This window comes from Podarcis tiliguerta, assembly GCF_965153285.1.
Source record: "Podarcis tiliguerta genome assembly, chromosome: 9".
NCBI classification, from domain to species: domain Eukaryota; kingdom Metazoa; phylum Chordata; class Lepidosauria; order Squamata; family Lacertidae; genus Podarcis; species Podarcis tiliguerta.
The window spans coordinates 15,277,987-15,304,997 of NC_139542.1; the positions used below are offsets into that span (position 1 = coordinate 15,277,987).

The 27,011-nt window shown below is 45.2% G+C and overlaps 1 protein-coding gene and 1 long non-coding RNA gene across 2 annotated transcripts; both read left to right on the forward strand.

Moving 5' to 3' along the window:
* Positions 1 to 13,625: 13,625 nt before the first annotated feature.
* LOC310657785 lies at positions 13,626 to 21,081 on the forward strand. Its single transcript, XR_014501934.1, has 4 exons — positions 13,626 to 13,702; positions 14,855 to 14,945; positions 16,298 to 16,348; positions 20,595 to 21,081. It is a non-coding gene; the product is annotated as an uncharacterized lncRNA (long non-coding RNA).
* A 10-nt stretch (positions 21,082 to 21,091) lies between these two features.
* LOC310657573 (uncharacterized protein) lies at positions 21,092 to 24,293 on the forward strand. The gene is made up of 2 exons (XM_083398454.1): positions 21,092 to 21,398; positions 22,306 to 24,293. The coding sequence occupies exons 1-2, from the start codon at positions 21,117 to 21,119 to the stop codon at positions 23,767 to 23,769; spliced, it is 1,746 nt and encodes a 581-aa protein (XP_083254580.1). The 5' UTR covers positions 21,092 to 21,116; the 3' UTR covers positions 23,770 to 24,293.
* The last annotated feature ends 2,718 nt before the right edge of the window (positions 24,294 to 27,011 follow it).

The window sequence follows — 27,011 nt, forward strand, 5'->3', positions numbered from 1 at the left end:
AACAGGGTTAAGGAGCTGGCATGATGTTTCTGCAAGGCTTTTGTGAAAAACACGTCTGCTAATCCCAACCATTGGCGTCTAACTCCAGAGTTTTACTTTGTTATGTCTAATACTCACTTGGGATTTGTTTTATTTTTGCAGGATTAAGAAGACCTTTCCAGTACGGAACTTCATCATACATTGCCTCAGTTCGGAGAGTGCCAAACCCTCTCACTGTGGTGAATCTTCTAAGACCTAGAAAGTAACCCGCAGAGTTTACTCACCAGCCAGGGTGGGTGAATGTGTGGGTTTTGGTTTCTCTTGGTTTTTTATTTTTCTAATCTAAGTCCATTCTCTACATTTTCCCATCAGCTTGCCATGTATTTTTTTGAAAGTCTCAGTGAAAATTTATGTGGACGCCCCGCGGCATGCCCATGCGGCTGCTGCAGAAGGGACCTAGGCCCCCACAGTTCCCCCATACAGTGGTACCTCAGGTTAAGTACTTAATTCATTCCGGAGGTCCGTTCTTAACCTGAAACTGTTCTTAACCTGAAGCACCACTTTAGCTAATGGGGCCTCCTGCCGCCGCCGCCCCGCTGCAGCACAATTTCTGAAGCAAAGTTCTTAACCTGAGGTACTATTTCTGCGTTAGTGGAGTCTGTAACCTGAAGCATATGTAACCCGAGGTACCACTGTACTTGGAGCCTGTGATTCCAAGTCCTCTCCAACCCCCTCCCTTATGAACACTAACCTCAAAATGGTTCATTGGGGGCCTACCTGAGCCACAAGGGTTACTGAGCATTCCCAGTCTCACGACAGCAACCTAAAGAAAGAGGGAACTTAAGCTGCACCCACTTAAACGCCGAAACCCCATGGAAACCCCATGGAAACCACTGGGAGTGTTTTCATTGACATCACCATCCTCGGGATTAGACGGTAATGCTCAGACTCAACATAAGCACTTAAGAACTTGTCCCATCAGCAGCTGTATGACACCTGCAGTTGTCTCAGTGGTTTTCTCAAAAAAAAAAAAAAAAAAAAGGAGGGGAAGAGGGAAAAACAAGTGCAGCTTTTTTGTGTGAGGGGGACAGAATAGCTCCCTGCAAAACCCCACATCATAAGTGCTGGTGGACTGAGACACACCCCCCACTGCTACTCTCCAGCAGGAAAGAAACCTTTGTAATTCAGGGCCTTGATACCCATCCCTGGTCCAGAAGGATACCATGGTCAAAGGCAGGGGTTAGCAACCTTTTCCAGCAGGGGGCCGGTCCACTGTCCCTCAGAACTTGTGGGGGGCAGGATTATATTTTGTAAAAAAATAATGGACCAATTCCTATGCCCCACAAATCACCCAGAGATGCATTTTAAATAAAAGCACACATTCTACTCATGTAAAAACACGCTGATTCCCGGACCTTCCGCGGGCTGGATTTAGAAGGCGATTGGGCCAGATCTGGCCCAGGCCCTAGTTTGCCTTGTTGTTGTTTAGTCATTTAGTCATGTCCGACTCTTCGTGACCCCATGGACCAGAGCACGCCAGGCACTCCTGTCTTCCATTGCCTCCCACAGTTTGGTCAAACTCATGCTGGTAGCTTCGAGAACACTGTCCAGCCATTTCGTCCTCTGGCCTCCCCTTCTCCTTGTGCCCTCCATCTTTCCCAGCATCAGGGTCTTTTCCAGGGAGTCTTCTCTTCTCATGAAGTGGCCAAAGTATTGGAGCCTCAGCTTTGGGATCTGTCCTTCCAGTGAGCACTCAGGGCTAATTTCCTTCAGAATGGAGAGGTTTGATCTTCTTGCAGTCCATGGGACTCTCAAGAGTCTCCAAAGGTATAAAAGGCCAATGATGGATCAAGCAGAAGCAGCAGGGTCACGCTCTCCCTGTCCCTCTCTTGATAACTGGATAACTAAGGCTGTTTCAGCCCTGAAACCATCTTTTCGTTGCATTGCCCTCTGAAGATATCACCGCCAAATTTGGTACGGTGGTTCCTGAGACCGAGGAGCAGGTTTAGGTCTTGTTTGGATACCATTGAATGCCATTTTGAACCAAGATGGCAGACTAAACCATTCGAGACTGCACTGATTTAGCAGAAAACCAACAAACTACATATCCCATTTATGAATCTCAGTATTTTTGGGTTTCTTAGATTTCCAGCCATTGATGGATACTTTCCGTACTTAAGAAAGAACAGCATTGTTTTTGCAAATGCCTTGTCACCCATTTATAGGTGCCATGCCAGTCAAACAAACAACACTATTGGATGTTCTACTGTGTAAGATCACAAGGGGGAAATTTAGAGCCAGATTGACAAATATGAAGGACCACAATCCATGTTTAAACTTTAAACTTTCTCCTGATCTCATATTAGCTTGTGATTTTTATACAATCTGAACATACAAATATTGTGTTTTCCCCCCTGCCAACCCCAATTCCATTCCAGACTTAACTAAAGTGAAATGACAAGCCAAACTCAAAAGGGGAGCCAATTGACTTAAAGCAACTGCTTCCACTTGCATCTTAAATTGCCCTGTTTCTGCATGTTCATCGCAATAAATTGCGACCACCTTAATAAAGATGCATTTCTTCTGTGTGTGTGTGTTTCTGTGTCTCTCTCTGTGTGTATGCCTTCAATTATCCTTTATTTTTCTTCAAAAATTGCCTGAAAAAAATATTTTAACCATAGAATGTACTTGCAGGTTATAATTTGGAAAATTATATTATCTCATACTTGGGAACATCCAAAATTAACAAGGACAGGCAACAAAGATAGAAGTTTCCACCAATTCGGAAATGGGCTGGGAACACAAAAGCCCTGGATCAGCCAGTATCCTCTCTCAGGCCTCGGAAAGTGGATGTTTTTGGAAGAAATATATGATCGGAGATGGAGCTGCTTCCCCCCCTTTTAAAAACGTCAAAGGGGTAAAAAAGAGATTTCTATTCTATACTTTCCAACTATTACAACCAATTTAAGAGGGAGAGTATCTACTGGTTCAGCTCCATCTGGCCTCCTCTCCCTCAGCTGTCAACTGGGAGCAACCTTTTCTTTTTGTGTGTGAGTAATTTATTTATTTTTTGATGTTGAGCTATGGCCACTGGGCCCATCACCTCCTGGCAAATAGAAGGAGAAGAAATGGAGGCAGTGAGAGATTTTACTTTCTTGGGCTCCATGATCACTGCAGATAGTGACAGCAGCCACGAAATTAAAAGACGCCTGCTTCTTGAGAGAAAAGCAATGACAAACCTAGACAGAATCTTAAAAAGCAGAGAGATCACCTTGCCAACAAAGGTCTGTATGGTTAAAGCTATGGTTTTCCCAGTAGTGATGTATGGAAGTGAGAGCTGGACCATAAAGAAGGCTGATCGCAGAAGAATTGATGCTTTTGAATTATGGTGCTGGAGGAGACTCTTGAGAGTCCCATGGACTGCGAGAAGATCAAACCTCTCCATTCTGAAGGAAATCAGCCCTGAGTGCTCACTAGAAGGACAGATCATGAAGCTGATGCTCCAATACTTTGGCCATCTCATGAGAAGAGAATACTCCCTGGAAAAGACCCTGATGCTGGGAAAGATGGAGGGCACAAGAAGAAGGGGACGACAGAGGATGAGATAGTTGGATAGTGTTCTCGAAGCTACCAGCATGAGTTTGACCAGGCTGCGGGAGGCAGTGGAGGACAGGAGTGCCTGGCGTGCTCTGGTCCATGGGGTCACAAGGAGTCGGACATGACTAAACGACTAAACAACAACAATTTTTATTTGATTTTACAAGTGTAAAATTATAACAATATCAAATACATACTCAGATTTAGAGATTCCTCTGAATCTCAAGACTCCCCTCCATCCCTTCCATGGGTCTATTGTCAACTTTTCCAACTGCATATTATTTCATCATCCATATTTTAAAACTTTCCATGTTATCCGACATATTTGTTACCTTACAAGTGTTAAAATCCTGCTAATGAATTTAGTTGAATTAAGTATGAATTTAGTTCTTAACCCAAGGTACCACTGTATTGACAAGCTGGGATGTGTGCAGAGGAGGGTGACCAAAATGATCAAGGATCTAGAAGCCAAGCCTTATCTAGAAGAACCATTTGGAGAGCTGCGAGTGTTTAGCCTGGAAAAGAGACATCTTCAAATATCTAAAGGGCTGTCACACGGAAGATGGAGCAAACTTGATTTCTCCTGGACTGGAGGACCAATGGATTCAAGTTTCAGGAAATGAGATTCTCATGAAAAATCAAGAATAACTTTCTGATAGTAAGAGCTGCTCAATGGTGGAACAGACTCCAACAAGAGGTGGCAGACTCTCCTTCCTTGGAGGTTTTTAAGCAGAGGTTGGATGGCCATCTGTCATGGATGCTTCAGTAGAGATTCCTGCATGACCTTTGGGCGTCTCTTCCAACTCTATGATTCTATGATTCTATGATTACTTCCTGACAGTGGAATTTGCTGCCAAGGAGTGTGGTGGAGTCTCCTTCTTTGGAGGTCTTTAAGCAGAGGCTTGACAACCATATGTCAGGAGTGCTCTGATGGTGTTTCCTGCTTGGCAGGGGGTTGGACTCGATGGCCCTTGTGGTCTCTTCCAACTCTATGATTCTATAATTCTATGTACTGGATGGTGTTAGAAGACATGGGGAGAGCAGGGAGTATCTCACATTTCTACATCAGGACTATTTAGAGCGAAGTACTATCAAGGAAATAATAATAATTATGAATTAGTCAGCCACATTAGAGAGGATATTCTGCTGTAGCTTCAAGAAAATAAATAAATCATTGCCTTAAAAATAGCTCTGGAAACAGAAAAGGTCTTGTGATGAAATTATAGTTTTACTACAGAATGTGGCGGGGGGGGGGGGGCAGGAACCAGGCAATGGAAACACACACACATCTTATTTTTTTGTGTATGGCTAAAGTTTCTCATATCTGTATGCCCCGAAGGAAGGAGAAACCAGAGAGGGAGAGCGAGCGAGGGAGGGAGAGAGTACATGATACATAAGCATCTCAGTGGAGAGAACTGGGTGAGCATTATTTTCTTTCCCATAGAAAATTAGATGTTTGGGGTCTACTGGCTGAAAATCCCAACCTATTATAAATACTATGTGCTTCAAGGGAGGCTCCCTCTGTTGTGTCAACAGGATGTCTGTGCAGAATGTTCATGGCCCAGTCTGAAGCCACACCAAACCCACCCACCCACGTACCTGTTAAGTAGGCTTCACTAAGTCAACTCTATATTTAGGTGGAATTTTTCCCCAAGCACATTTTGTAACTAGAATCAAAATAATGCAGAACACAAAAGGCCATTCTATACAGTCTGGGATCGGTGTGAATACATGTGTGTGTTCTCTGAGCGGTGTGGGGTCTCTTTTTCCTTCGACTGGGGTCAATGGAGACCGACAGCAATTCTGTAATAAAAAGTTCAGATTTTTGCCTCTAAAATTATTTATAAAAATATTTACATACCTCCGTTTGTATACTGCAATATCAGGCCAATAAACTATAAAACACCATTAAGAACAGCACAATAGAGACATGGGTGGTGCTGTGGTCTAAACCACAGAGCCTAGGGCTTGCCGATCAAAAGGTCGGTGGTTCGAATCCCCATGATGGGATGAGCTCCCGTTGCTCGGTCCCAATTCCTGCCAACCTAGCAGTTCGAAAGCATGTCAAAGTGCAAGTAGGTAAATAGGCACCGTTCCGGTGGGAAGATAAACGGTGTTTCCGTGCACTGCTCTGGTTCGCCAGAAGCGGCGTAGTTATGCTGGCCACATGACTCGGAAGCTGTACACCGGATCCCTCAGCCAATAAAGCGAGATGAGCACCGCAACCCCAGAGTCGTTCGCAGCTGGACCTAATGGTCAGGGGTCCCTTTACCTTTACGAACAGAACAAAACTATCATTAAAATGACTAGTATCTTTAAAAAAGCTTCAAACAGCAGCATAGGTCCATCAGCATTAAAAAAAAAAAAAAAAACAAGACATGCATGAAAAGGATGTTGATTGGTTTATCTATTTGTTATTTTCAAGGCTCCCATCATGTTATTAATGTACTTGAAAAATTATGGCTCAAATTCATGGCTAGTCCTACTCAGACTATACCCACTGAAATTAATGGAAGTCAGTAACTTAGGTCCATTAATTAAAATAGGTCTGTTAGGAGTAGGCCTTACCTGACGACAACCCTATATTTTCCTTAAATTCAACTTTTGCTGGCTGTGTGCACCAAGAAAGGAGATTCCAACCTCAGTGGTACCCCTGGTTACGTACTTAATTCATTCCGGAGGTCCGTTCTTAACCTGAAACTGTTCTTAACCTGAGACACCACTTTAGCTAATGGGGCCTGCTAATGGGGCCTGCTGCCACACTGCCACCACACAATTTCTTTTCTCATCCTGAAGCAAAGTTCTTAACCTGAGGTACTATTTCTGGGTTAATGGAGTCTGTAACCTGAAGCATATGTAACCCGAGGTACCACTGTAAACATTAGGAAGAACTTTGAGACAGTGAGCTGTTCACCAGTGGAACAGTCTCTCTCGGGAGATGGTGGGCTCTCCTTTCTTGGAGGTTTTTAAGCAGAGGTTGGGTGGCCATCCGTTATGTGTGATCTAGCTGAGATTCCAGCATTGCAGGGGGTCGGACTCGATGGCCCTCGGGGTCCCTTCCAATTCTACAATTCTGAGACTCTATGATTCCACTTTGCACCCTTGAAGCACTACAGCTCAAACCAAAACACAACTATCCTTAAAACTTCTCACTTCTCCAGACTTTATGATGCAGTTAAAAAAAAAAAAAGTCCACAGGACACAGGGAAATCTCCATAAAATGGGTCAAAATTGCAAGGCAAAATTCTGCATATATTACCCTGAAATGCTGAGGACATTTAAAATACAAAAAAATGTAGGCTGATGTGGGAAAGTGAAGAACCTGGACTTAATGAGAAACGGAGAAACCAAAATTGACAGGTGCGCCCATCCCTAGTTGTCCAGAGGGATGTACATTGATTCCTTCATGGAAGCTCTCAGTTAATGTTGGCTTTCAGTCTGTGGGAAGGACACTGGACACCCAGAGGAAGTCCATATATGGTGCTGCCTTCCCTGTTGCTGTTGTTGCCTTAAGGGATGCCTCTCCAAAGAACGTGGCAGTTACTCAATTTCCTTGAAGACGACCACAAGCAGTAGTGTGTAATTACTTCCAAGCTCAGCACAAGCAGCCCCAGCAGCTAGTCAAAGGTGGTATGGAAACTTGCAAGGACGGTCATCGGTGTGTGGCATTTTATTCTCCCATAGGAGATGAACAAAATTTGCTTCTAAAGGGACTTTAGAAGCCACTGTAAAGCTCAAGTGATGGATATCAAAGCAATTTCACTTGTGTTCCTGAGCAATAAGGACAAATCACTGCCACCATCAGCATGTAACACTATAATAATTATAATAATATTATTTGTACCCTGCCCATCTGGCTGGGTTTCCCCAACTCACTGTAGTGGGTTCAAAGAACTTCACATACATACCCAGTGCCAACTTTTGAGAAGAAGAATTCTGGTAGCTTGGTGAGGCCTGGAAAATCTGCCTTCTGGGTTGGGGAGTAGCCTAGAGCAAGTTCAGGGGTGTTGCCAGTGGGTGGAGAGGTTCAGAGTAGGTTCAGCAGCGGGTCTGGGGTTGTAGCCCAACGCAGTGGAAAAATCTATTTGTCTACATGCAGAGCTCAGGGTCAAACTACATGTTACACTTAATGCATAACATGAAGTTACGTCTCCATTAATTGCAGGCATGGTGGGGGATCTGATTGGATCTGACTGAAACTCCCACCACCCCAGCAGCTACAGGGGTGAGTAAAAAAAGAAGTTTCCATTGGCACCTATTAGGATTTTCGGGGTGTGTGTCTGTCATGGATGGAGATGGGAGGGATTAATTTGTGCATTGTTGTCCTGATAGCAACCTCCTCTCTGTTATCTAAAATTAAGTAAGGGGGGGGGGAGGCACACCTGGAGATTTAGCTGCATGCTATGCAATAAGAGTATCATCATCATCAACAACAACAACATTCAATATACAAACAAAGCCAGTCTTAAAGATAAACTCTGCAAAGCATCTTTGCAGAAAAAGCTATCCAGAACTGTATCCTGAATTCAGCTATATTATTCTGTGATGGGTAAAGCAAGTTTTGTGTTGCCCTCAAGACATTATAAGCTGGACAGTTGCATAATTTGTATGATTTAATAAGAATCGTTTTATTTTAAATGCACAAACTGATACCATTTATGGGGTTGGGGGAATGTTATGTTATATATTTGCTATTATATAAAAAGCCAATGAAAGTGTTTTTTAAAAAAATACAGGAGAGAAATGACTTTGCCCCTTGAGATTTTTGGTAACTGGACCCCAAACAAGCAGAAAACAGACTGGCAAAATGACTGTGTTACAGAGAGTGGGAACGTAAGAAGGAGCTGGTGTATCCCCATTGTCAAGAGCTACAGAACCTCATAAATGTACCCCATAGCACAGGGATGGAAGAACATGTGGCCCTCCAGATGTTGGTTGTCTACATCTCCTGCCATCCCTAACCATTGGTCATGCTGGCTAGGGGTGAAGTGTGTGGCCGTCCAACAATATCTCAATGGCCATAGGTCTTCCAGCAGTCTTAAACTGGGAGAACCAAGTTCAGAGTTCAGCGAGTAGCCTTGGACCCAGTGGTTTAGAAGAGCAGGAACTTGGGTGAACACAGACAATATCTGAATGGTCACAGGTTTTCTACCTCTGTCCTAGATGCTCGTATACTTTTAACATAATATTAGCAACGAGAGACAACTTTTTGAGCAAATTTAACTTTATTTTTTTTAAAAAAAATATAACTAATTTCTATTAAGGTTTATAGAGAAAAACTTAATATATCTCCCCCCCCTTTCCCCCCACTAAACCAAGATTTTTATCTAGATACAATAAAAACACAAAGGGCAGGGGGAGAAAAAGAAAGAGAGAGAGAAAGAGAAAGAGAAAGAAATTTTAAAAGAGTAGAAAAGTGGTTAAAAGAGAAAGGTAGGAAAATAAGATTCGGAAAGTAAAGAACTTCTGATTCTTCATCTGCCCACTATATAAAAACAATATTCACTCAACCCAATCCAATATAACACCCAACAAAGCCACTTTCCAGAAAATTTAACTTTAGAAGACTTAGTGAACCACCCTAAGCATCTATGGCTGAAGGGCAGCATACAAATTTAATAAATAAATTAAAATAAATTAAAATCCACACTTCTACTTTCCCCTGGAGAAATCCGCTGTTTACTGCTGAATTGGAGGAAATGTCAACCAGGTTTTCTCCAGACTGATGTTTGCTCTGATTTTGATGCTAAAGAGAAGGTTTTATGGGGAAAGCAAGGGACAAGTGCAAAGCCACTCAGATTCATGCTTTCCAGTGGAAGTGTGAACATTTGTGAGATGATAAATAGCTTTAGTGGCTACAAGATGAAATGACTACAGGTTTTTTGGGTTTGTTTTTTAAGAGAATTCAGTTGGAAAAAGAAGTAACTGAACATGCTTTTCTGATAAGCTGATTTAAAACACACCTACTCACCACAATTGTTTGTGTGTGCGCGTGTGGTTCTTAGAGCTGTTATGTCTCATTTCCAAAGCAACCTGAAGAAATAACTTCCCCTTTTGTGTTTAATACACTGTGGTTTAATCTATTTAAAGGCAGCCTCTCCCCACAAGAACATTGTTTTGCCAGACAGATAATAACTGGGATGAGCATAGTTATTTAGACTGCACACCTTCTTTGACCCTGCCGAGTGCCAAAAAAAGGTAACTTTATACAACTCATTGTTTTCGGGCTTCCAGCAGTTTACCTCTTGCTGCCTGCTTACTTAAGGCTAGTTGACACAAACAGAGAATAAATGCAGTGGAGTGCAGTGGTTAGAGCAGCGTTGGGGGAACTGCAGCTCCCCACATGTTGGTGGACTGGAATTCTCATTCCTGTTCATGAGCCATGCTAGGAAGTGTAGTCTAGCAACATGTGGACAGCCACAAGCCTTCCTAAAGCAAGACGTGAACTGGAAAACAGCCATCCTTCTCTGAATTTTGCAATGCAGTTCTCTGACCGCATAGTGCAGCGGTAGGCAACCTAAGGCCCGGGGGCCGGATGCGACCCAATCACCTTCTCAATCCGGCCTGCGGATGGTCTGGGAATCAGCGTATTTTTACATGAGTGGAATGTGTCCTTTTATTTAAAATGCATCTCTGGGTTATTTGTGGGGCCTGCCTGGTCTTTTTACATGAGTAGAATGTGTGCTTTTATTTAAAATGCATCTCTGGGTTATTTGTGGGGCATAGGAATTCATTCTTTTCCACCCTTCAAAATATAGTTCAGCCCACCACATGGTCTGAGGGATGGTGGACTGGTCCACGGCTGAAAAAGGTTTTTGACCACTGGCATAGTGTGTAGCAAAAAAGTGTGCATAAAAACGCATATATTAGTGAAAATTGTTTGCTAAAATGTGAAGAAATTGACACTAAAATACTGGTGAGTTTTCACAAGGACTTAAAGGAAGTCGGCAAACTGAGCTGGCAATGTGGAGAACTGCATAAGATTGGAAAGATTAGAAACTGAGGGGAACCAAAAATGACAGAATCATCCATCCCTGTAAGTAAATAACTCACTCTGGCTGGTTACTGAAACCTCATAATTTTTGGAATACATAACATAATCAAATTTGCAAAAAGGATACCTCCACACTATCCTTTAATTTCTTTTTTAAAATATGCTTTAGAGTTCTAGACTGATAGACAGATGTACAAAAATGTTCAAAATATGGCCTAGACATGGACAATATTTTTAAATGGCTATTTCTCAGCCGTTCTTCATGAGAATGTTCTGACACTTAACAAGATCATATACCTTACCAGGTAGATTCACATTTCCATATTGAATGTGAACTTCTACCTCAAATTTCAAAATCTGACTGCTTCAGACTTCATGGCTGGTTTTTTTGGTTGTTGCTGCCAGTCTTCAAAATATGAACTATAAACTGGCAGCTGCAAATGTTGTCTGAATCTAAACACAGCATAGTGTTTGAATCACATGTCAACGATCAAATAGTGTCTAACACCAGACACCATTGAAATTCAACTTATCAAATACAGTGAAACACTTGATACAGCTGCAAATACTGTGTGTCAGATGCTAGACATACTGTTCTGTGTGCTATGATCACAGATGGACAAATAAATGTTATGAGTTTGTGAGTGTCTGGCACCTTTAATTCTTGGACTCAGCATGTGTTAGAATTAATTTAAGGCTTGGAGTGTGTGCTGGACACTTTTAATTTCTGAACTCAGCAAGTATTAAAAGCCAATTAAGCCAGGCTAGTTCCCGTGAGGTGATAGCTTGAGTGATGGGCCATTAAGAGAACCTGGGCTGGATCTACATTGATCTGCTAAACGTGTTGTTGTTTTTTTTAAAAAAAGTTTTATAAAGTTTCATAGGAGTTTCCCATTGTCAGTGGCTTCTCTGATGTCACATTTTAACAACGCATTGATATCGTTTTAAATGACAAGTGTAAATTAGTCCTTGGTGTGAGATGGCAAATGAATGGCAGAGCTTAGGTGAGGGATGTTAGAGTTAGGAGTTATGCAAAGTAGCAGGCAGATCATGATGTTTGATATCTGTTTGACTCCAAGGCTGTGGCTATGGGAGAAACAGGACCTTTTCGGCGTGTTAATGCTGTGGACCTCTCTATCAAAAGCTCAGGTTCTATATGTGTGTAAATGAACCATATATCTTAAAGACACCACAGTTTCTGCTGTGCCTTATTCCCAACCAGAAACATGGGCTCTGACTGGGTGCATGGAGCCTCTGGAATCTCGGAGATCAGGGGGCGTGCAATACAAGAGAATTCTGTCAAAATATTGGTGGTTTGTGGATGGCTTTTTTTTGGGGGGGGGGGTGATTTTGGCATAAAGGCAAGTCAGAGCTGGGGGACCAAAATGCAGATCCTAGAAAGCATTGAAAAGAAGCTTAAGTCAGACGGTCTCATTCAAAACACAAGCTAAGCTATCGCCTAAGAAGGTTGTTGACATTGAGAATAGCCCTTTCCTGAGCTTTGAAGCGGTATGTGGTGCTGCTTCCTGACCCTGCTACATGCAGAACTCATATATTTAGACAAATTGGAGGCATAATTACAGGAAACAAGCCCCAAAGGATATCGACTTCCTTCTATGAGAAAGCTTTAAGGCATTCTATAGGACTGTTCCCTGCCCTCTAAGAGCTCCTATGTTTACTTGCATTCTAGGCCTCAACTTAATTTTCCCATCTTTTGCGGTCCCCTGCTGCTTCAATTTGTTATGGCGACATTTTTGTCAAGACTGCACAAACAGCAGGTTATAGGGGAGTGGTAAGCAATGTGGTGAGCTTCGAATGTTGTTGGACTACAACCCCCATCTTCTCTGACTGTTGCCCATTCTGAATGGGACAGATGGAACAACTTCCTTGTTGTTGTTTAGTCGTTTAGTCGTGCCCGACTCTTCGTGACCCCATGGACCAGAGCACACCAGTCACTCCTGTCTTCCACTGCCTCCCGCAGTTTGGTCAAACTCATGCTGGTACCTTCAAGAACACTGTCTAACCATCTCGTCCTCTGTCGTCCCCTTCTCCTTGTGCCCTCCATCTTTCCCAACATCAGGGTCTTTTCCAGGGAGTCTTCTCTTCTCATGAGATGGCCAAAGTATTGGAGCCTCAGCTTCATGATCTGAGGGCTGATTTCCTTCAGAATGGATAGGTTTGTTCTTCTTGCAGTCCATGGGACTCTCAAGAGTCTCCTCCAGCACCATAATTCAAAAGCATCAATTCTTCGGCGATCAGCCTTCTTTATGGTCCAGCTCTCACTTCCATATATCACTACTGGGAAAACAACTTCCAGGCGGCACCATTTTGGAACATAGGAAGCTATCTTAATAGCATCAGATCATTGGTCTATCCAGCTCACATTGACTGGCAGTCGTTCTCCAGAATGTCAGAGAGTGAAATTCTGAGGTTTTGGACTACAACTCCCATCAACCCTGGCCTATCAGACACTGCCAGGGGCTGAAGAAGTTTGTGGAAGGCTGATCTAGAGATACCATGCAGGGCCACAGGGATCTACTTCCCTTCGCAAGCAGATTTGCCAGGTAACCAATCGAACGGCAATTGCTTCTGCACTTTTCTGACTTTTAAAACCATCGGCATAAAGGAAAAACCGAGGATGTCATGATGACCCACCAATGGAGCAATCAATGTTTTCTCGCGGCTGTTAAGAGTAATTAATGCCCATCCCAAGCAAAGTGCGTTTTTCGTCGATTAAAGCTATTCACCGGGGAAAGTTGGGAGATTATAAAGTAAAATGACCACAATGGGAGAAGAAATGTCTGGGTCACCGTGTCTGCAGGCGGCTGATTCTATATATTTAAGAGAGGCTATATTGGCTTGATGTGAACTTTTTAATTAAGTGGAGGGAAAGCAGTCTAGTCACACTGGAACCAAGTTGATTTTCGGGCCCCTGAAGGAAACGTGGGTGGTTAATATGTACTTCACCACCAAAGTTCCATCTTGCAGCGCCCCGAGAGCAATGATTGGTTAGTATCCTCCCCAATTGGAGTTTAAATTTCAGGCAGGTTCAAAGGTGAGGGGCAAAGCTTCGTCCAGAGTCGGTGAGGTGGATTTGAGGTCTGGAAGATAGTGTCTGTCTTGGAGGTCAAGGTAAGAACTCACTGTGTCAGCTGGTTAGTTTTGCTATTTAAAAATGTCTTGAGGTGTGTTTGGGCTTAACAGATTCATTGTAGCACAAGGCTTTGTAGACTACTGCCTAATCTGAATCAAACTATAAGATGAAACATCGCTTGGAATCACCCAGATGGGTGGAAGTGTGAGATGACTTAGGAGGAAGCAGGAATCATTTTCTTATACAGCTGGTCTACTCAGTGTTATCTTTCTAGGAAAAGATAACTCACCATGAATGCCTCACTTGTTCTCTTAGAATGCCAATGGTGCCCACCTGAGATGTGTTGGAACTGAGTTCTGGCAAGTTCTGGCTGGGAAAAACAGCCCTGGGTTTCCAAAGGGGTTGCAAGAAATAGATTGCAGTTTGAATGTAGAATTCCTAATATATATTAATATTCTCTCTCCCCCCCCCCATACACATATCTTAGGGAAATATTCCAGATCTTTCATCTTCTCCAGTCCACGTGCATGTTAAAAGGAAAAGTAGAAAACACTGTTTGCATTGATGTTTTCTTACGCATGAGAGCCTTCAATTACAACAGAGGAAGTTTCTCAAATTATAATTGCTTAGAAAAGGCTAGCCTGTGCCACAAAGCTTTGTAAGTGCAATGCAGGAAATAATTCTAGTCTTGTTTGGGGCAGCGGTGGAGCTAATAGACCAACAATGCAAGCAGGAGAGTTTATTCTCCTCCTCCTCCTCCTCCTCACTGGTTGCATGCAGACCTTACATTCGAAGCACTTGCGAAGCACATTAAAGCACACGACTTCACCCAAAGAATCCAGGGAACTGTCGTTGGTTAAGGGTGCTGGGAATTATAGCTCTATGAGAGGCAAACGACAGTTACCGGGATTCTTTGGAGGAAGCAATGCATAAGCTCCAAATCTATATTAAATGGCAATGTGGGCAGTGAGTTTCTTGGCTAAATAAGGATTTGAGCTTTGGGCTCCAGTTCCTCATCTGACATTGAAACCACTACAAGAAAGAAAGAAAGAAAGAAAGAAAGAAAGAAAGAGAAAATTGGAGATAATTAAATTACACCTGAACAATACACTAAACAGTGCGTACGCCATGGTACATGTAGCAATGTGTGCTTGGATTTATAATTCACTGAATGATCTGTTTATTTGCAGCCCCATTTGTAAGGTCAGGCTGTGCCTGCCGATGAAGATGAAGAGAACAATTGTGTTTCTTTGCATTGTTGCCGTAGCCTGGGCAGCCCCAGTAAGTTCTTCTTAATGGCTTGCGTATATGTCAGACATGTTCACGGGCACGAATTAGCCGTCAAATGGGCGCATGCAGAGATGGAAAGGAATATATTCTTACGTGAAAGCAACGGTTGTTGGGCAGAAGAACTCACAGGGCACATTGTGCTTAAAGACAGGTGAACAGTGCATGGAATTGCTTGAGAAACATGCGTGGAAGATTCCAGCATGGGGTCTGAGCAGCGGCGTCATTAACGCGGCAACAGGCCAGAACTCTGCACGTGCAACTCTGCACACGCAAGGCACGCTGTGGCCTAGAAACTTTCTCACGCTGCAGTAGGGCTCACAAAGCATGTGCAAAAAGCCACCAGCCTGGCATTCAACAGCAGCAGTCGCAGACTTGAGGGCTTGCTGATATGACAACCCTAATTCCCTAGGAGGAAGGAGAGGCTGGCACCAGCACAGTCACTAACTGCCCATCCTCCCAAGCCATACCTCCCCCTACCCAGAACCGCTGTAATTGGGCCTCTCTTGCTCTCCCCCATGGCTCTCCTCCTAGGCACATCCCACCAAGTGCCCTTACAGCCAGTGAAAAACCGTTGAAACACTAAAAAAAGAATTTCAAAGGCTATTAAATTTAAAAACAAGTTAAAAGAGGAAGCCCTCTCTGCTGAGCAGCAGCAGCAGTTCTTATGAAGCACGTGTTAAGGAGAGGTAGGTTGGTCTGACGCAGTCAAAATAAAAAATTAAAAAATAGTCCAGTAGCACCTTAGAGACCAACTAAGTTTGTACTGGGTAGAGTGATACCTCTGGTTATGAACTTAATTTGTTCCGGAGGTCCGTTCCTAAGCTGAACCCGTTCTTATCCTGTGGTGTGCTTTCGATAATGGGGTCTCCCGCTGCATGCGTGCCTCCGGCGCACAATTTCCGTTAGCATCCTGGGGCGAAGTTTGCAACCAGGAGCAGCTATTTCTGGGTTAGCGGAGTTCGTAACCTGAAGCGTTCGCAACCAGAGGTACCACTGTATAAGCTTTCGTGTATCTGAAGAAGAGTGCCTGCACACGAAATCTTATACCCAGTACAACCTTAGTTGGTCTCTAAGGTGCTACTGGACTATTTTTTAAAATTTATTAAGGAGAGAATTGACTCAAATTACAAATGCAAATTATTTTGGGTGGGACATTCTCAAATTAAATTGGTCCTTTCCCCATAGCCTCTTTAGTTTAAATCTTTCCCTGCTCCCGTTTTGCAGAATTTTTTGTGTCGTTACATAAATTCCCAAAAAAACCCATCAATCTTTATATTCTCTGTTGGTTAATTTTTAAAAGTGAGCTTCGATTGCCTTTTCAACTTTGTTTTCTGTTTTAAAAGCTCTCGCAGAGTGAGCCAAGGGACAACAACAGTAGCATCGGGAGAAATCAGGTGAGTTCATCTTTGCGAAATTTCTTGGCTATGTGATTTGATTCTGCAAAGTTGAATCAGATTTCAGATTTCCTTTGACATGTATTCAAGATCCACTGCTCCTAGTAAGGGCTTAACCATATTGGCCCCTACTATGAGCAAATGGGGAGCCCAACTCTATCATTCCAAATGCAACACAGCACATAAGGTATAGCCTGGGCAGAGAGTTACTCCAGGGCTGACCCACCCATGAGGCAAGGTGAGGCAATCGCCTCTGGCGGCAGAATCCACAGGAACAGCTGATCCTGATGTAGCTCTTTATTCCTCCCTTGTTCCTGATGTAGATCTTCACTCATGCACTGGAGGTGGGGAGGGGGGATTAAGGCACCATTTTGTGATTTGCCTCAGGTGCCAAAATGTATTGGGCTGGTCCTGGGTTACTCTGAACACTGTAGCTCTGTGAAGGGAACAGATCTCCTCTAACAACTTGTAGCACCCTTAACAAACTGCATCTCCCAGAATTCCTTGGGGTGAAGCCATGACTGTTTAAGCAATATAACAGTGCTTTAAATGCATGGTGAGGATGCGATCCTACTGTGCTCCCACAATACTCTGGCTGGTTTGTTGCAGATTAAGGACGGAGTGGTGAACATTTGGATTATTCTAAGTCTGAGGACCACAATTCCTTCTTACATACCAGTGTTGGGCAGTGCCAGAGGCAAAACGAGGAAGGGTTCCCTAGAAAGAGGGAAACCATGATTGTCCAAGTGTTATAACAGTGCTTTAAATGTTATACTGTGTATGCAGCCTAATAATGGCAGCTATCCCTCAGTGAAATAAACAAGACGATCAGGTGATGCTATCTTTACACCCAACCGTGTCGTTTTGATCCTGCACTCCTTTGAAATCTGACATTCTGCCCAGGCCTAACTTGGCACTTCCTGAAAAACTAATATTTAAAGAACAGCGGTTTTCCTGTCTGTGCCAAATTAAGCTCCCGTTTTAGCTCTTGTCACAGGTGCCAGCATGTGGCCTGAAGGAAAACAGCCCACTCACCTGCCATTGTCGCCGTCAATTAAGGCTAAGCAAGATCAACAGCAGTCAAGCAAAACGTGTCAACTCCTTTTATTTCTGGTCACCGGGGAGTGACCTCTAGCAGAATATTTAAAAAAAAAATGTGTTAGAAAAGGTTTTTTTGAAAATGCATTGACAAATATGTTGCTTGAAAAGTTATAGGAATGGGTAATAGAATGTGACAGATAGACAGGTTTTGGTGTTTTCTTAAAAAAGGAATTGAAAGAGCAATTGGATTATGGACAGAAGACCACAAACCCATCTCCCCCAAATTTAGGCAACCAATTCTTCCTCTGTAGCTTTCCGAAAATGATAGCTAAGAGGGTTAGATCACCTCTGGACATCCTGCAATTTGAAAACTGGTTGGCACCCTGCTCTGAAAAGCATTTAAAGACATGCTAGCCCAGGGGGTCAGCAAACTTTTTCAGCAGGGGGCCGGTCCACTGTCCCTCAGACCTTGTGGGGGGTCGGACTATATTTTGAGGGGGAAAAATGAATGAATTCCTATGCCCCACAAATAACCCAGAGATGCATGTTAAATAAAAGCACACATTCTATTCATGTAAAAACATGCTGATTCCCGGACCATTCGCGGGCCCGATTTAGAAGGTGATTGGGCTGGATCTTGCCCCCGGGCCTTAGCTTGCCTACCCATGTGCTAGGCCTATTCCAAGAAGAAGGGGAGGGCCCTCCCTAGCCACACCCCCTCAGAGCATCACTGTTGACAGCTGCATTGCCCCTCCATGTATTGGGGGCTGAACCTTCTGCCGTGGGGAGGATTCCCTGTTTGTGGCAGATCCCCACAATTTAGAACCCTGGAAGGTCAGGATTCTAAACCACACGAGGGACCTACACAGGTAGAGAAGGCTCCCTGAAGTGGCATGTAGAGGAAATACCCCCAAAGAGACCTATTTATTTATTTGCATTGATTTTAGATCACCGTCTTAGGTTCCAGTCTCCTTTTGCATCAGATTCGTTTGTGAGACCCTTTCCACCGTGGCACCTTCAATATGGAATTTTCTCCCTGTCACATGACTGCCACGGACCACATTATGACTGCCACCACATGGTGCAATGTCAATTCTTTCCCACATAGTCTCAGTAACACAAAGCCAGCCTTCAGCTGAGTATTGCATGGTTCTTGCTTGGAGTCTTCCCACTTTTCTTTGAGCAAGGGTTGCCGCTCTGTGGTAGGACAGCTGCTTTGTAAGCAGAAGGTCTCTGGTTCAACCCTGCCATCTTGTGCTGGTCCCGGGGAGGGGGGGGTTACCGTGCAGCGTGGTCTGAGTCCGGTCCTAGGTTGAGGGTATGGAGGCTGTCCGTCAAGGGCGAAGCGGAGCCAGGCATGGTCAGGAACTCTGGAAGAGCAGGACAGGGTGCTGGCAGGAACAGGTTACCAACAATGTTGCTCCCGCAACCTGGGACTGGGCTGACTGGCCTTTATTTCCTCTGAGGCCAGGGGCGGTCCCGGCCCACAGGTGACTCGCCTCTCCTGGCCTGGAGGCGAGCACTCTTCCTGCGGGTACTTAGTTCCCTCCGCCTCTCTGCCCTGAGCCTCTGCAGCTCCGGAGAGACTGGAGGGTTACTGGACCCAGAGGCAACCTCACCTTCCCCTGACAGGGCTGGGAGAGGAGCACCTGCAGGCAATGGGTCCTCGATCACCTCGAGAGCCAGAGCGGATTCAGCTGGTGTCTGCTCCTGAGGATCCAGCACAGGTGAGGGCCCTTCAGGTTCAAGCCCCTGCCCCAGCTCAGCCGGCCCTGGAGGCAGGGACTCCTGTGCAGGCTGGGACTCCTCAGGTTCAGCTTCTGAATCAGATTCCCAGGCCATCACAGCGATATTATTCAGGAAAGCCTTTTAGGATACGTTTCCCTTCCCCCTCAACCCCATTGCCTCCAGGAACTGTTTGACATCTTTCTGGGCCCTCTGTGGGCTCAAGCCCTCCTGTCACATGACTGCCACAGACCACATCTCCAGGTAGGACTAGCAATGTCCAGTGAAACTCTGGAGGGCCACTGCCAGTCACTGTTTGAAACTCCTATTGTGCTGGAATCTCCACTCGGCCAAGCTGATAAAGCTCACCTTCCGGCCGAGTCCTTCGGAATCGCCCTCCGACGAATAATTAACGACCTGAGCCTCTGATAAGGGTCTAAGGCACGTTCCCCCATTCAGCAGAGTTTCAAAGCAGCAGAAGTGATGAGATTTATGGCTACATCGCTATGCTTTATTTCTTACTACGCAGACAAAAATACATCCTCTCTCTGTGAGAGCAGAGAGCAACTGAAACAAAGGAGCAAAGGAACAGAGAAACCAGTACGTCACATCCGTCTCCCTTCTCCCGTGAGACTTCCAATAGCTTGGACTGTCTCTGGAATGTAAACAGAAACTTGTGACTCTAAGCAGCTGCTCAGGGGCAAACAGAAACTAACATATTGTTCTAGGCGCATTTTGTGACAGGGAATTTCATAAACACGAGCAGTTTCTGAGATTTGGGTGCAGTACTGCACCTAAGATTTCACATTAAAACTGCCACTGCTGGTACTGAGAGTGTGGGAGGAGAAATTCCTTCCCGCTAGACTTCCAGTAGATCTAGGGGTCATCTTATACACAGAAAAATACAGTAAGGTTTGTGAACTGGACACTCAAGGTGGGTGTCTCTGCCACCAGTTGTATAGGCCCTAAATATGTGTTGATTCTGGTGCCAGAAAGATATATTTATATGAAGGAAAGGGGGCGTAAGAAGAATCCAGGGCTTGTCTGCAGAGTGGAAGGAAAGGAGGACCTTTTTCTGCCTCCCCACTTCCAGCCACTCTCTGAAGACTGGAGAAGAGACCCTCTTAAGAATATTAGGGAGGCGGGCAAGGGAAGCATGGCTTTGTGTTTTGCAGTCTTCTGGTGAGGACTAGATCATGTGAAAAATGAACGTAAGATTTTAGCTGCAGTTCATTCACTTTCAGCTTTGTATTCTTGTTATAAAACAGTGTGCCTAGACATTTTGCTGTTGTGCCCATAACCTGGGTTTAAGGTGCACTTTAGCTCCTAGCTTTCATATCTCTGTTTCTAACATTTCTGCTAGTGGAGACAACATTGAGCTAGGAGGACCTATGACTTGACTCAGTGTAAGACAGGTTCCTATGTTCCCTTTTCATTTCTGTTCAGTTCCTGCTTCCTGATTATGTTTTTCTCTCCATAGGATGAATCAAACGTGGGCCATACCAGCAAACACAACGGTGCAGAGAATGATGAGGGATTTCATGAAAGTGGAAACAGTGGAAATACCACTGGCTGCATCAACAGAGGAGATGTTGGCCATGAAGAATGTGAAAGAATCGAATCTGCCACACAAAGAGATATAATCAATGGAGCTGATGATTTAGTGAATGCTCTTGGAAATGTTGGCAGAAGACCTGAGAGCATCCCTAGTCATGCCACAACAAATGGAAGTAGAGAAAGGGATGTTACTGGAGAGGGAATCCTTAGGGGTAACTTGGAAGGTGGAAACTCAAGTGATGCCAGTCGCGGGACTGGAGATGGGAGTGTTGATTATACCAGCCAAACAGACCTTTCGACAGTCACTCAAAATGACGATGGAAAGGAAAACCACATTGGTAACATGGTTGCAGAAGGATATGGTGGCACCCCAGGAGACCAGAGTAACCACACCCAAGGCCTAAATGGTGCAGGTGCACCTGAAGGAAACATAACAAGGGCATCTATGATAAATACGGTCCAGGGAGAAAGCATTCACTGGGCGGATGTTAATGAAGCTGGCAGTGGTAATGGTGGAGATCCAAGTGAAGAAGGTTCTAGCGATGGCTGGGGGGATGGACGTGACGAAGACACGACAGCTCTGGGGGGAAATGAGAGAGGGAAGCATAGCAATCAGACTTGCGACAATGACAGAGATGTTGGTGGAGATGCTGCAACCAACGGAACTGCGGAGCTGTGCCTCAAAAAGAAACAGAATAACACTCTAGACTCAGAGGGTGTTGCTACGGTGAGTTGGGACCCATGATGGGCCAATGTCAAGTAGAGAAGGAGCAGGTGGGAGGAGGCCGCTGAACTATTCTGCCAAGCCCTGCCTTTGCCCCTGCCACCCCTCTCATCTCTGCACTATGAGACTAGAAATAAGTAGAGCAGTAGAGCAGCTTGAGGGAGGAGTTGCAGGAACCAAAAGTTGGAGCCGGGGGAAGAGTTTAGCACTGCCTCCCAGCTGCTGCTTCTCTGCTTGGAATTGCCACTTTATACCATTTTAGCACAACCCTCTTCTCAGATGCCATTCTCCTAGTGGACAATTGTTCACTACAAAACAAAAACAAAACAAGAAATGAAGGCACATCTCCCTTCCCATCTGGAAGGGTTGTTGTGGGGCTTTAAGCCCCTTTGCCTTCGGTTGTGGGTCCTGATCCAGATCACGCTACCTGCACTGAAGCAAAAGCTCCCATTTACAGTGGTACCTCGGGTTAAGTACTTAATTCGTTCCAGAGGTCCGTTCTTAAGCTGAAACTGTTCTTAACCTGAAGCACCACTTTAGCTAATGGGGCCTCCTGCTGCAGCCGCACTGCCAGAGCACAATTTCTGTTCTCATCCTGAAGCAAAGTTCTTAACCCGAGGTACTATTTCTGGGTTAGCGGAGTCTGTAACCTGAAGCGTATGTAACCTGAAGGGTATGTAACCCGAGGTACCACTGTACTCTAATGAGAGCCTCCCTCCCTCAATTGCAAACAGCAAGTGCATGGGCCCAGTCTGGAGTTGGGCTACAGTGGGGGGCAAAGGGTTCAAGCCCCTTCAATCTACACCAGGGCCCCCCCATCTGCCTGCAGTTTAAAATCCATTCATGGAATTGCTAACTGAATGATTTCATTTGGGATTTGCTTGCATTCTCCTTTCCTTTTGGTCTCCAGGGCGCTGGCAGTAGCAGTAACGGATCAGTTGTGAACCACGCAGATGGCAGCAATGTGAATGATACTGGCAGGGATGGGACCCCTGACAACAGAGAGGCCGTGGATGGGCTTCCCAATGCAAGCAGCTCTCAGGACGCCAGTGAAGGTCGCCTAGAGGATGCCAGTCACCACGAGGACACCAGCGAAGCCGAGAGCAATAGCGTTTATAGTTTGAGTTCTGAACTCATGCAAGGGGACGAGCCCGACGAAAGCCCCGAGTCTGAAGGAAGCCAGCAAGAAGAGTCAAGTGAGGCAAGCGATGGGGAGGACTCAGAAGACGAGTCTCATGGAGAAGAGGAAGAAAGTGCCAGTGAGAACGAGAGCAGCGAGCAGGCCGAGAGCAACGGCGAAGACAGTCAACCGGAGAGCAGCGAGGGTGACGATCAGTCAGACAGCGGCGACAGTGACAGCCATCCAGACAGCAGCCAAGGTCAATCTGATAGCAGCAGTGGGAGCGAGTCGGAAAGCAATGGAGAAAGTGAGTCTGAGAGCAGCAGCGAGAGTGGGCCTGACAGTAGCAGTGAAAGTGATGGCAAGGCTGACGAAAGCAGCAGTGAGAGTGAGTCTGATAGCAGCAGTGGGGGCGACAGCAGCAGTGGGAGTGAGAGTAGCAGTGAGAGTGAGAGTAGCAGTGAGAGTGAGAAGTCCAGCAGTGAGAGTGAGAGTAGCAGTGAGAGTGAGAGTAGTAGTGAGAGTGAGAAGTCCAGCAGTGAGAGCAGCAGTGAGAGTGAGAAATCCAGCAGTGAGAGTAGCAGTGAGAGTGAGAGTAGCAGTGAGAGCGAGAATTCCAGCAGTGAGAGTAGCAGTGAGAGTGAGAATTCCAGCAGTGAGAGTGAGAAATCCAGCAGTGAGAGTAGCAGTGAGAGTAAGAAATCCAGCAGTGAGAGTAGCAGTGAGAGTGAGAAATCCAGCAGTGAGAGTAGCAGTGAGAGTGAGAAATCCAGCAGCAGCAGCAGTAGCAGCAGCAGTGAGAGCAGTAGCAGTGAAAGCGAATCTGATAGCAGCAGTGAGAGTGAAAGCAGCAGTGAGGACGACAGCGAATCGGATAGCAGCAGTGAGAGTGACTCCACATCCGAGAGCAGTAGCGAGAGTGACAGCAGTGGTCCATCGGACACCAGTCAAGCAGGGAGCAGTGAAAATGGCAGCCAGTCAGACACTGATAGCGAGGACGGTGGTGAGTTAATGGGCAGTGAAAGTGAGAGCGATTCGGCAAACCAACCTGACGGCGATAGTGAGAGTGCACCTCTGAGTGCGGAAAACGGTGCTGCCGGCGACGGTGCTTCAGATACAGCAGAAATGGCAAGTGACGATGAATCTGCAGCAAGCGAGGAGAGTGACAGTGATGCTCAGTCAGAAGGGGGAGACACTGAGAGTGAATCCATAAGTGAAGGCAGCCAGAGCAACGACCTAACCAGTGATTATTAACGCAAAGTTGAGGAAGGATCAAATTACGGCAATGGGAGCGCTCATGATGGCAGAGGAAGACTGGACAACGACACAGAAGCCAAGCCAACAAGCCGAAACACATTTGTCAGGAAGTTACCAACACAAGATCTCTGTATAAGTGTGATTAGGATCAGGGTCAAGGTTGAATTGGGGACGCATTCGCAGGAAAGCTGCCCCAGTCCTTATAGTCGCAGGGGGTCAAAAATGCTGTGTTTATACATTTTTGAGTGCTGCGGTTTTGTTTGCAATAAATTATATGCCTTTGCACAATGGGTATTCAATTGTTGGTAAACAGATGCAATATAAATAAAAGCCCAGGTTCTGTTACACATGTTCATTCATCAAGGACCTCCAGGGTTGGTTCTTAAAAGTGTTATTCATGACTTGGCTGCAGCATCCTGACTTGCATGTGTGAATGAAACATTGCAAATAGAATTCCTGGTAAACATCACCTGGCCCTTGATTTACTTGTTCAATATCATGGTTCTTAGAAGATTATAAATGTGCCCTGTGTGTAAACTGTAAAATAAATTATTATTTTTCACGTTGTTTCATGTATTTTTCTTGGGAATGGCCCATCCAGCTTTTACTCTCTGTTTCAAAAGGAAATCAGAGAAAGGGATGCTATTGAGCCACGTCAATTTAAGACTGTGCAGGAGGCAATCGTGTTTTGACTTGAATCCAGTGGTTGAGTTCCTATTTACAATTGTACATGAGTAAATATACTACTTGATATAAACATCATTCGGTCGCAGGAAATGTATTTTCAATTTGCAGCCTTGTACAGCCACATTTCAGTGAGCACCACAACTGAACAAGAACAACAAGAGTTATTGTTATTTAACTTATAGGCCACTTACATGCCCAACTGGCTTTTAACGTGTTCACAAACAGGAAATCAATCCAATAACATTAATATACATTTAAAAATCAGTTAAAACAATAAAATCCCAAGTTCAACTCAAGGGAATGCTTCCTAAAGAGCCGGTGGAATGCCAATGTTGATAGGACCTCTAATATTTCAGCAGAGAAGGCATTCCACAAGACAGGCACCATCAATGAAAAAGCCCGCTTCCATGCTACCACAGGCCAATAATCATTAAGCAATGGCAAAATTAAACAGGTTTCATATGCTGACTGTAGGAAGATTCACCCCGCCCCCCAGGTAAGCTGGTTCAGAGTTATTTAGGGGGTTGTATGTAAGTAGCTGAACCTACCACTACTGGTGTGTTGGTTGCTAGGGGAATTTTTTACATTTCCTGAACTTTCCAAAGTATGTCAAAAATATATTGTTTCACGTTCCTCTTTTCCTGAGCCCTGGCCAGGAGGGATAGCTCTGCTTCCCTTTGAAAGATAGAGTAGATTTACAGAGGTACCTCAGGTTACATATGCTTCAAGTTACGTACACTTCAGGTTACAGACTCCGCTAACCCAGAAATAGTACCTCGGGTTAAGAACTTTGCTTCAGGATGAGAACAGAAATCGTGCTCCAGCGGCGCAGCAGCAGCAGAAGGTCCCATAAGCAAAAGGGGTGCTTCAGGTTAAGAACAGTTTCAGGATAAGAACAGACCTCTGGAACGAATTAAGTACTTAACCCGAGGTACCACTGTATATACAAATGGACAGGTTGGGCAGGTATTGCAGACCTGCAGAATCAAGCACACCAGCAGTGCTTTCCAAAGAAACCCCCCTTCATTCCTCAGTTCAAAACAGCTCTGTGTATTACAAAATCCAAAATGGGATCTTGGGTAGTCAAACCCCCAGGCTACTTGTCCACTTAGCGCCAGTATTGTCTGCTCTGATTGGCAGTGGCTCTCCAAGGTGTCTGGTTGATGCAGTGGCATAGCGTGGGGGGTGCAGGGGGTCCGGCCGCACCGGGCGCAACATCTGGGGGGGGGGCGCTCGCACTCGCAGCTCTCTGCCCCTACCTGGCTCACTCACTCTCTCTCACTGCAGTGCTGGCTGTGCGAATTCGATCCGAGCCGCCAGGTCACCGCCCACTGTGGAGGGGAGGGTGCCAGGCGTGCGGTGCGGTGCGGAGAGAGAGCGAGGGACTATCTGGGGGAGGGACAGTGCAGCGGGGGCGCAAATTACTTGCCTTGCCCTGGGTTAGGGGGCGCAAATTACTTGCCTTGCCCTGGGTGCTGACAACCCACGCTACGCCACTGGGTTGATGCCATTCATGCGGTTGTGGCTCATGTGGTCAGGTGGGTCTGTTGTCCAGGATGGGGATGGGGCAGGGCAGCTGCAAGGTTTGGGATGTGGGGATGCACCAATTTTCTTCCAAGTTTTGCAATGCAGTTTTCATTGACAAGTAACATGGGTAAAAATGCATGTATCGGGGCAAAAAGTGCATATAGTGAGTGAGAATGACATGCAAAATATTTTATACTCAGGGAAATTGCTTTGCAAAATGCATATAGTAGGCAACTTTGCATACAAACCTGTGTAAGGGGGAAATTTGCACCTGGATCCTGAAGGATTTTTGCGAGGGCTTTCAAAGTGGTGTGGAATTGTGGAGGTCTACATTTAAGTCTAGTGATGTATGGAAGTGGGAAGTGAGAGCTGGACCATAAAGAAGGCTGATTGCCAAAGAATTGACGCTTTTGAATTCTGGTGCTGGAGGAGACTCTTGAGAGTCCCATGGACTGCAAGAAGATCAAATGCATCCATTCTTAAGGAAATCAGCCCTGAGTGCTCACTGGAAGGACAGATCGTGAAGCTGAGGCTCCAATACTTTGGCCACCTCATGAGAAGAGAAGACTCCCTGGAAAAGACCCTGATGCTGGGAAAGATGGAGGGCACAAGGAGAAGGGGACGACAGAGGACGAGATGGTTAGACAGTGTTCTCGAAGCTACAAACATTAGTCTGACCAAACTGCGGGAGGCAGTGGAAGACAGGAGTGCCTGGCGTGCTCTGGTCCATGGGGTCACGAAGAGTCGGACACGACTGAACGACTAAACAAAAAACATTTAAGTCTGGGACAATAAAAATGGATGGATTTGGCCACTCCCAGAGCCTCAGGTGGAAGTCCCACTTGGAAGCAATGCATATGCCCCCTTTATGCCAGAGACAAGTTTGTGAAGTTTTTGTTTTCTTAAGCACTTCTTCTTAGCAATTTATATAAAGCTTGGTTTCTCAAGCGAGCTTGGAGAAGCCCTTCCTGGCAGCTATTCCTAACATTCCTTGTGGGTGTCACAAGGAAATGGCTGAGCTGAGT